The sequence below is a fragment of the Galeopterus variegatus genome, unplaced genomic scaffold (assembly GCF_000696425.1).
Source record: "Galeopterus variegatus unplaced genomic scaffold, G_variegatus-3.0.2 Scaffold748, whole genome shotgun sequence".
In the NCBI taxonomy this organism is placed as follows: Eukaryota; Metazoa; Chordata; class Mammalia; order Dermoptera; family Cynocephalidae; genus Galeopterus; species Galeopterus variegatus.
In genome coordinates this window covers 579322-590669 of record NW_007726859.1, presented here as the reverse complement: position 1 = coordinate 590669, position 11348 = coordinate 579322, and the positions used below count along the sequence as shown (strand labels likewise).

The 11348-nt window shown below is 37.3% G+C and overlaps 1 protein-coding gene across 2 annotated transcripts in view; it reads right to left on the bottom strand.

Annotated features, from left to right (window-relative positions):
* DR1 (down-regulator of transcription 1, TBP-binding (negative cofactor 2)) overlaps nucleotides 1-9705 on the bottom strand; it is an 18478-nt gene extending 8773 nt beyond the window's left edge. Inside the window, exons 1-3 of one of the 2 annotated variants that reach the window (XM_008572044.1) lie at nucleotides 9281-9684; nucleotides 8765-9091; nucleotides 520-683 (exon numbers count right to left, since the gene is read on the bottom strand). In XM_008572044.1, the coding sequence (XP_008570266.1) occupies nucleotides 520-683; nucleotides 8765-8984 (384 nt within the window). In that variant the 5' untranslated portion in view covers nucleotides 8985-9091; nucleotides 9281-9684. Of the gene's footprint in view, nucleotides 1-519; nucleotides 684-8764 lie in introns of both variants that reach the window. The other variant, XM_008572043.1, reaches the window with a different exon arrangement.
* Nucleotides 9706-11348: the final 1643 nt, after the last annotated feature.

The following is an 11348-nucleotide window of genomic DNA, read 5'->3' as shown; positions in this document are numbered from 1 at the left end:
GCTGAGCGTGGTGCTGACAACACCAAATCAAGGGTTAAGATCCCCTTACCGGTCATCTTTTAAAAAAAAAAAAATAATAAAAAAATAAATTTTTTAAAGATTAGAGTGTTTTAAAAACCTCATTTAACTACAAAGTAGATATTCATGAGATTTTCCTTGTATGCCACTCGTCATAAAATCTGATACATTATTTTCTCTTCAGCTCATCATTTTAAATCTTAAGAACTTTTAGGTATACTTTTCATGCTTTTAAAGTGGCCACTGTCTGAAAAAACATCAAAGTAGAATCCCAATAGTTATTTAGAGCTGTTCTCTTTAGAAAACAGATTCCTACAGATATTTACTTTTTCATAAACCAGAGTCAAACTGGGCAGCTCTAAACATCAGACTCTATAATCAATTAGCCAGAGAAAGAGAATTCTCTGGGTAGTATGCTGACTTAGGAAGTGATGTCAGAAATCAGTATGGTTTCTAACAGAGTAGGATTCAGATGAAAATAATTTAAAATGCATTACTTACTTTTGCAAATAATTCCTGTTGTTGTCTCAATAACTCTTCTTCAGGAATGCCAAGGTTTTCCAAACGAGAACTGGCCTTTCTTCTTTTTAATGCTACTGTCTTGCATTCTTGTAAGACCTCTTTTACTTCACTGATGTACGAGCCAAAGCCCAAACTTTCTAGTGCTAGAGAAATGAAAATATGAAAATACAGAAAGGGATTAACATAGCTTTCCCCTGACCTATGGAACATGAAGTTTTTGTGGGTTTTTCTTTGTGGGGCGGGTTGTCTTTATTGTTTTCTGATATTTTTACCTATTTTATTGTTATAGAGCAAATATCTGGGTGGCTAGGACAAAGCATTTTATCAATTTGCCTAATATTAGATTATAAATCAATGAAAACTGAAAGATCATTTGAAGGCACAGGACTTCACTTTTCCTCTTTTTTCTAACTAATTTTTAAAAGACCAATGCATTTCCCATGAGACAGAAAAAAAGATCCAATGTAAAAACATGTAGTTTTAGTACAAAAAAGTTTTCCTATACCACTCACAGTAAATCAAATATCAAGTCAGTCAGTCACCTTCTCCAAGAATACAAAAAAAAGCAAAGATTTGGAATATATTTGTTAACATATTTTGTGCCATTTGGCTTAGAAAAAATATGCTGGTAACACATGCTATACTAAGTTTCAGTAGGAGAGAATGAAAGAACAGATAAGTTTTTCTTTTGTCTAATATACCAACAGGAAGCTATTTTTAGTAAAGACACTCCAAACTGCCAAGTTTAAGAAATACTGGTAGAAAAAAACTCATGAAGTTCAGCACTCCAACAGGTTTCCCCTGAAATGAAAATTGGACAGGAAGAACTATGAAAATATTTTCTCAAGTGATGTGGCAGAAAAACTGGGATGAAAGAAGACTAAAAGCATAGAAGAAATCTCAATAAAAAATTTTCTCCCTTTATTTTTTGACATTTATAAAGAAAATTTTACAAGGAAAAATAATGCACTCTCTAATTGCCTTCTATATTCCAGAAAAGACAAGGCATAAAATTTTCTTCAGGCTCATAATATTTAAAATTATATCTTTTAGTTTTCTATATGTTGACTAATGCCCCAATGCCTTCTATATTCCAGAAAAGACAAGGCATAAAATTTCCTTCAGGCTCATAATATTTAAAATTATATCTTTTAGTTTTCTATATGTTGACTAATGCCCCAAAGGCATATTTTATATTCTCAGACAATGATGAAATATAGGTGGTAAAAGACATAGTAAATGAATTTAGCTCATCAGTTCTTGTAGTCTTTCAACAATTAATGATGAACCAGACTGTCCTCAGTAAAGATGCTCTCAGTTCTAACTTCAGGGATTTGCTCTTCAGGGAGAATACCAAATATACCTTTACAAATCCACATGCCCATGCAGGTTGTGGTTTTTAAGACATTTTGAGTGATTTACAACTTTAAGTATTTCTAATGTTAAGCTGTTCTCATCAATCCTCTTTTGAAATAATCTAATATCAAAAAGCAGAGTACTATTAATTGAATTTTAATTAAGTTAACCTACTCCTCTCCCCCATCTCCCAAAAAACCTCAGAAAGGCATAATCTGAATTCTGTTTATCAAGTTCACCACCACATAATGATGGCTTAAGAAGCTTGAGATGCAGTAGATAAATAAGTGAAGCCTTGAATTGGGAGACTGATTTATTTTTTAAGTGTCAATGACAGAAACCAAAGTTTTTACCTTTTCTCTTTCTAAAGACACAAACATAGTAGAGTATTTCAATAATATTGGCAGTAGACAGAACCAAAAGAAACCAAGTGAATGGCTTATGATTTCCAACCATATTCTAAAGAAAGTCTGATTTCATTAGCAGTAAACCAAGGTCCTCCAAGGATCTAGCTCCACCTACCTTTCCAACTTTATTTCAGCCATTAAATCGCTGAATACTTCTGCTAAATCTTACAGCTCAATGTTTCCCAACAGGAACCATAGTTTCCCACATTCAAGCTGATGGCAATGCACTCAAGGCACAGATCAAACTCCATCTTCAAATTAAACTTGCCTGATCCTCCCAGTCAGATGTAAACTCCCCTTTTGAAATCAGACAGAACTGGAACTTGGTGGACACAGTATTTGTACAATCTTGGATACACTGCTTAATATCTCTAAGCTTCAGTTTTTCCATCTATAAAATAACAATAACATCTATTTCATAAGATTTTCCTATAACGAGAGGCAGTATAGTGGTTAAGCATGCAGGCCCTAAGTCAAACCAGCAGGGATTGAGTCCCAACTCTGCCTAATACTAGCTCTGGGACCCTAGATAGGTTCCTTCACCTCTATACCTCACATTTTTCTCACCTCTAAAGAAGAATAACAATACCTACATCTCACTGGATCACACTGTTGTGAAGAATAAATGAACTGATATAAATAAAGACCTTATTTTGTAAAAAGGATGGGCCACAAAGAGAACAAAATAAAATATTCACTATCGTTATTAGTTTTAGCATTGTAAGAATCAATAAGTAATTAATTAAGGCATTTAGCACAGTGTGTAGCACATAGAATCACTTAACTGACTTAGACTATATTTTATTCTTTATTTTTGCTCTTATATTAAAAAGAGTACCCTAATATGTATAGAGAACCTAAATAAGTGTACAGGTATACATTATCACATCTAAATTCAAGTTGAACAAGTATATTTATAAAACAAAATATTAAATTTACAAAATTAACAAATCAATATAATGAAGAGACAACCCTGCAAAATGACATGAGTTACTAAACTAGACATTAAGAAAATCCAATCTAAACTACATTTAACCATGGAGGACTTAGGTTTAAAAATAAAAAAATAAAATAAAATTCACCTTTAAAATTTTAACACTTAAGGCTGAGAACACTGCTTTGGAAAAATTTGCAAGTAGATCCAAGGTTAATATTTAATATTATAGAAAGGGTTGCTATATATAAATGCTGTACTCTCAATAAAATTGTTCAATGGAGCAGGCATTAATTTAACTTCAAAAACTGCATTGACTTTAAACTTTAAACACATTTTGGCTAATAAATATCAATAACTGGATATAGTATCTTTTAAACAGGGAGACATTTTACATCATGTTACCACGTAGTAGTAATCATTCCTATTTTAGGAGAATATTAAAAAATAAGAGAAATGGCTCCTAAGCAGAGCCACCATTTACAGTTGTGCAGGTTGTTCAGTACACAACAGTACCAATCATAAGGAGGGCCATATATGCTATAAACACCATAGATTTATATATGTTTATTATGGTACTTTTCTGGCAGATGGTAGAAATGGTTTTTAAGGAGAGAGTGCCTTTTTCTAGTTTATACAAGGGGACCTATGGACTGTTGATGGCCCTGGCTCTAAGGATCTCGTCAGAGTAAAAGCCAAAAAAGAAAAATATTTTTTAGAAAATTTGTGGGTAAACAAATAAACATCACTTGTTCCCCAGAGGTCTGTCTGCTACCCTCTGCCATACATCTTAAAACCACATCCAGAAAAGTCCATGGTGTATATTAGGGGGAAAAAACTTAGCACACTTTTCAACTTGAGAGATATCAACAAGATAGCTACTTAAAAAACAAAAAAAGATAAAAACTTTCCCCAAGCAACAATAATCTTAATACAGGCTTATCGTATTTTACAAAAGTGATGTACTCCTGAAAAGTTTTGTTATAACACGCATTTGTGTGAATCACTTTATATTTCAAATGCATACAGGATGTTTTTCATTTTTAAAATTATGTAATATACAGTACATTTAAAAAAACATAATCAGCATTCTCTAATTTCCCTATTTTCTTTTGTTTGTGGGAAGGGAAGAGAGTGATGTACTTCACTTAAAACACATTAAGAGGATGTAGGTCAAAGTGACTTCTTTGCTCTTTGGACTGGCAAAGGTTTCTGAGGACCCTTAAGAACCATGTCCTCCAGGGTATCACTATTCCTGACAATCTGGGGCAACAATGAGAGAGACTAATGGCAGAGAAGGAATTGAACATCATTCACCTTTATATTCTTAGCACTATCTAGTACAATGCCAGGTACTTAGCAATATTTGATAAGAAATTGGGCGGCAGAAGGAAAACAAAAACAAAAGATATATCAATTTTAAGAAAAATAATAAAATCCTAACTTGAAAACCACATGACTATGTGATAAATTGTGTAATGCAAATTGCATGTGTTCTTTTGAAAAAAATATATGAATGATTATTTAGGCAACACAATGTATCATTCTCATTCTTATTATTATGACAACTTTTCTGCAATCACTCAGATCCTCTGATTTCAAAACTAGTTCACGTCCACTTTCCAAAATAGACTGTGGTTTAGGCTTTAGAGCAAAGCTACTCAAAGTGTGGTCCATGGACTTGTGCCAAAGCTACTTAATGGTTGCAATGAGTTAACTAAGGAAATTCAAAATAAACATTTAAGAATCTTCATAGCAATTTGACAGAGTAATTTTATGTCTATTAAATCTAATAATAAAAAAGTTTTAATTTTATGTCTTTTAAATTTCATTTTTGTAATGATCCATTTTTATTGTAGTTTTACAAAAGTACCAGTGTGAGAGGAACTGGAATAAAAAAAAAAGTCCTTTAACAGAAACAGCTGGAGCAACTCCATGATTAAAGAAGCAAATTCTCAGAGAGCTTTTCTTTTTTTTTTTTTTTTTTTTTTTTTTTTTTTTTTCCGTGTCCGGCAACGGATCGCAACCCTCAGTGTTGCCCCCACACCGGACCGGGGACCAGCAACGGGATCGCAACCCTTGGCGTCGCTCCCGCGCCTCGCTCAGCCAGTGAGCGGGAACCGGTCTGTATGTGGGATCCGAACCCTCGGGCGCGCCGCCGCGCTTCCCAAGCGGCGCACTATCCAGTGCGCAACCGGGCCGGCCCCTCAGAGAGCTTTTCAAACTTTCACTACTTTCAGTTACTATTCTCATAAATGTGAAAAAAAAAATGTAACAAGATTAAAAATGCAGGAAGAAGAAAATAATATTTAAAATGTTTTTCTAAGCTCAAATGTTAAAGACTCATATTTAAAATATTCTTATTTACACTTTAGCTTTGCAAATGGCATGATATGAGGTTGGACATAATAGACCTTCAACTTTATAATATCAGTAGAACCACAAATTTTTACAATTATTTGTTGTATCATATTTCATGTAAGATTCTCAGCCCCTGACTGATTCTCAATAATTGCAAGTTATAACTGAAGTCAAATACTATTTATACATAAATGGGTAAATTTTAATTAACTAGTTTGCCTAAGGCCAAAGAACTTCCAGTATAGAACTTACAGCTCTTCATTCTAAATGTCAATTCTTTCCATAATGCAACAGAACATGTTAGAACTCATTCAAAAATGTGTTCACAAAAAACAACAGTGAAATAAAAGGAACACCTTTTATAGCTTAGAAGTCCCTCTATTCATGTATCTATGATCTTCAATACCAAATCTATTTTCTTAAACTCAAGCAAAAAAGGAAAAAATGGTGGTTGTTGTTTTTTAACTAAGTTATGGTATTTCAGAGATTTACTGGTGATAAAATTATTTCAACTTTAAATGGCATTTTATGGAACTACCTCAGAATGCTTAATTTGCTCTGACAAAGTAAAGCAAGGTGGCAACAAAACAAATGAAATGTCCTGAAGCAAATTCTAGTTCATTAAACCTTTTACTAAAAACTAAAACTCCAATATGTGAGAATCATACCACTTTAAAACGTACATGATTATTACACCTACATTCCTAAATAATCAATGCTGACAGAAAAGTAGAACACATGTCATATTTACCATGATTTCTCTAGCTTTCCAGAGTTAGTCTGTAAGAACACATTTTAACACCTAAAACACACATTCCTTTAAAAAATTTTAACTTCTCAAAAAGAAAACTTCTTTAAAATAATTAAAGCAATTTGAGATTATAAATATATAAAATCTACTTCTCCAACTGGGGAGAATTCTTGGGCAAAAATGTAGATTCTTATTCACTTAACAACAGCAATGTCACAAGAAAAAAAGGTAAACCTATAAGAACATAACAGATCGATAAATGATTTTTTTAAATTGATAAATCATCCTCAATGCATGAAGGAAAATGCTCTTTCACTATAACTTTTTGACTCATACATTAAACTGAATTTAGCATATTCCAAAGTCAAACTATTCAGCATACTGCTTGCTACAGCTGCACTTCTACTCATCGTGTCAATCAGAAATCTAAATATATCCTAGAAAAGAATGAACTCTCCCCAAGAAGACAGACTGTAATGTGTTATTAGATTTTTGGAACAATCCCCACTTCTGTGGTATAAACAAATGTTTAGGCAGATCCTGTACAAATCTTTTGCAATTTTCATTAGAAAAGCAATGTTAATAAAAGTTATTTTTCTTTTTCATGATTTGTAAAAGGAAATTATAGTTATCTATGTTGGATAATCTTGTGGAAGACTTATGACAGCAATCACACATACAATGTAAAAATAAAAACACAAGAGGAAAAAATAGACAACTTGGTTCTCATTTCACTTGCTAGAATATTCAACACACCGAACAAGCAGGAAAAAAAAAATACTAGCTTTAAGAACCAAATATGCCTTTTCCTAGGGATTTTTCTCTTTATGTACTGAAATGGCAGGGTATTTTTTAATATCTACCTTCAGGACATCATAAAGAATTAAAAACAAATCATTTAACCCTTTTGTCAATACTAACAGTTAAAATATTAGGCATAGCCAATATGGGCAGATGTGCAGTTGTTTTCTCTACTTCTAATAGTAAAGCCATCTTTTAAAAAGTTACATTATAAATATTAAATTGTAGTCAACCTCCTGCCTACCAAAACGATTAAAATTAACCATGACTTTTTTCGACTTCAAAAGCAATCAAGGGGCCAGCCAGTGGCTCACTCGGGAGAGTGCGGTGCTGATAACACCAAGGCCCCGGGTTCGGATCCCATATAGGGATGGCCGGTTAGCTCAATGGCTGAGCGTGGTGCTGACAACACCAAGTCAAGGGTTAAGATCCCCTACCGGTCATCTTAAAAAAAAAAAAAAAAAAAAAGCAAGCAAGTTGTTTGAATCTGAATTAGATTATTACAAAAGGCAAGTTATCGCCTCAAATTGAACGCAACTTTTTTCGTAGGAGTACCTGTAAAAGTCAGAGAAAGTGCTCCCCAAAACATTATGACTAGTAAATATGTCTTCCTCCCTGAAACCATCAGTATAAATCCTTTACAGGATAAAAGAGAAGAAACTGTTGACACATGTAGAAGTACTCTTCAATAAAAGCTTAAGTGTATACCATCCAAATGGCATCGGCAACAGAGGACAGGGAAATGGTCCCTTTAAAAAAACTCTTAAACGAGGTTATAACCTTTCAATCCAAGCACTAAAAACTTCTCCCCATAGAACAAAGCAAGAGACATAAAAGAAAAAAATTAGAAAAAGAAACTAAAGAACATTTACCCTTCTCTTATAGAATGGAACAAGCGTGCTTTGGTAACCTGACGAACGTACTATCATCACACCATTTCTAAAGCAGAAAATACACTCCGTACTATCATCACACCATTTCTAAAGCAGAAAATACACTCCGTACTATCATCACACCATTTCTAAAGCAGAAAATACACTCCGTACTATCATCACACCATTTCTAAAGCAGAAAATACACTCCTTTTATTCAACACCGATAAACTTTACAATGTTGAGCACATTTACGTTAAGAATTTTTTTATTCATGTGTTCAGAAAATAAATCTTTTCTCTACGTTGGTGAAAAGGTCGGGTGGGAGGGGGTGCTCTGTCTCGACGCATGCTTGAAGTTCCTGTCTGAATTTTAACTTTCCAAGGGAGAACTTCTGGGTTCCTTTCTCAGTTGTCATTTATCTAGGTTCAATTTTAGGTAGGCAATTCTTGTTACTTTGGCTCACCTGGTTGTAAACTGAGACCACTACTAATATTTTATGTTTTGGGGATGTTAGTTAACCTAAATGTTTGCACTTTTTACTCGTATTCTTTGGATGAAAAGTACCGCAATACTCCACAGAGATTTTCTTAAAGCACCGGCTGCCTCCCTGCCCGTGTGGTTTTTTCATTAACAGTACTTACCAGTGAAAAGGAATCAAGGCTTTGACACGAACGGGTCACGCGACTAGCAGACTCTCCCCCCGGACTTATTTAAACCAAACCCAATACATACGACTTACCTTGTATGACATGCTCTGGTGAGATGGTCTTCTTTTCCGATTTGTTGCAAATCTCATTGGCCTCAGAAGAAATAAGGTGAATGAATTCAGTGCAGCAGTTCACCACCAGCTCTCGGGCATCGTTGGCGACCCGGACATTGGGGAGAGTCTCTTTGATCATCTTGTTGATAGCAGCTCTGGGGATAGTGAGATCATCGTCGTTGCCGGACGAGGAAGCCATCGTACCTTCCTGTCCCTCGCGCCCCGACTTTTAAAAACTCCCCGGTTCTGGTCCACTACTCCACAGAGATTTCAGGCCGCCCTCGAAGAGTGATCCCGGGGGGCGCTCTGAGAAGAGGGAACAGAAAATGAGGAAGGGGGAGGAGTGGGCTCGAGGCGGGGGACAACCCAAGTGTGCGAGAGATTCAGGGCGAGTTTAGGAGGAAAGTCGGGGGGCTGAGGATTTGGGGATAGCACTGCCCAGGTTGGGGAGGAAAAAGCAAGGTGTTCTGGAAATTTGAGCGGCTGGAGAACCACCTTCGTGTCTCCTCAGAGGGGCGGGCGATGTCGCCTAACCGGTCCCCAACGGCGCCGTAGCAGAGGCAAGATCCAGCGACACTGGCCTCGCCGTGGTACTGGGCGGACACCCAGCGGGCCCGGCTCTACTGAGCCCGAGCCCCTGCTGTCGCCGCCCCCAGCAGCCGTTGCCACCGCCTCGGCCAAACCATCCTTCAGACACCCGCGCCGCCGCCTCACAACATGTCCGCCGCAGCCGCTGCTTGAACCCCGGCGGCCGCCAGAGAACGAATATGGACAGAGCCAGACACAGTGAGAGCTGCAGTGGCTGACGCCGTGGCCGTTTATCCCCAACGCAGATCGTGGAAGCCCAAGCAGCTGCAACGGTGGTCCCTCCAGAGGCCAGGGAAGAAGGTTTGCTGGAAGCCCCTCCCGACACCCTTTGCGCCACCGGAAGCCTCGCTCGCCCAGATTCCCCCTCCCTCCCAGACCGATTTCCGGGTGTGGCTGCCGCCCTTCCCCCACCCACGCCGGCGGGAGCCGCCCATCTTCGTCGCCAGCAGCTTCCGCCTGCGGCTGTCCCGGCACGCACCCGGGGATACCGTCTGTTCGCTTGGGTCGCAGCTGGGCGAGCACTGGCGTCGCGGTACCAGAGAGCCCCAAGCATACGTTTGCTCTGCGTCTGGGGCGCCGGACCTGGGAAGGGCCGGGTGGGTAGACTGGCAGGGTGGGTAGACTGGCGAGGTGGGTCGTCTGTACCCGCCCTCAATCAGCTGAGGCCTCGAAACCCTCATCTAGCCACGTTTGCGGACAAAGGAACGATGGATATAGTTAAAAGAACTTTTTGCTGTTCCTTTAGGAGCCCGAATTGAGATTGAAAGGGAGAGGAACGAGGCCTGGGCTTGGGAGGGGTATGTGAGGAGAGCAGAACCCGGTGCGCCTGTGTCTGCATCATCTGAAGAAAAAGTTTTAGAAGGTATCCAGTAGACTATATTCGGATCAAAGCTCTCTAAGGTCCTCCACCCACTTTCTCGTTTATGGGAAATGAAACATTGAGAGAAGTGACTTCCCAGTCACTACAACTGGCTAATCCTGAAACCAGAAATCAGATCCAAAGTAGTGGAAATGCGTAGCATGCAATGAGCCGCGTAACAAGGTTTCCAACTTAGCCTTTTTCATGGTGTATTTATTGCACGTTGGCTTCTGGAAGAAAAAAAAAAAAAAAAAAACCTATGTTAGAGCATCTTAAGCAACTCTGATTTTTGCTTCTTTCCTGGATGACTAGTAATATTCTTTCCTGGTTGACTAGTAATATCAACGAATGTCAAGTTCTTCACAGGAATTGCGTTATTTTAAAATCTAAGCTTGTCATACTGTCGTGTGGAAGAAGTTATACGAGTGTTATAAATTAGTGGGATGTTGCAATCTCTGAAAAGTAAATGAAATGCCGTTTAAATCCGTTTGGACAGGTTTGTTCTCCAGATTCATTTTTTTTGATACATTGAACGGCAACTGGCTTGTTCGGAATGTTTTCTTAAAACTTTAGGTCTGAAACCCTAGGTGTGGCTCCTCTAGGAGACCTCACAGTTTATTACATTATTTTTTCATTTAGCATTTTCTCCAGGGCACTTTCTGGGTTCCTTAATATCTTAAAGTAGACGCTTGTTTTTCAGTGCTACTAAGTTCTGCGAAAACAAAATTTCTTTGATAAAAATGGTATTTAAAATTTTTCTTCAAAATAGGAATGTGAACCTGTTGACTCAGATGTACCATTTTTATGAAGTGCTTTTTTTTTTAAGTCAGTTTACTGTTGTATTAAAGATTTTTTATATTGTCTAAATTTATCTTGGCCTTCCCAAGGTTATCAATCTGAAAAAGCTAGCTAGCAAAAAATGGTCCCCAGCGTTGTCACATTGCCATTGACCCAAATGGTCACCCCTGAAAAAAATGTAATAATTTTGCTTTTTCATATAACATTTATGCTCTATAGACTTATAGACATGCTATATAGATCAGTAGATCACACATGGTAAGTTGTTACTGCAGAAATAATTTATTACTACAGGCTTCTGTGGTAGCATAAATAGCA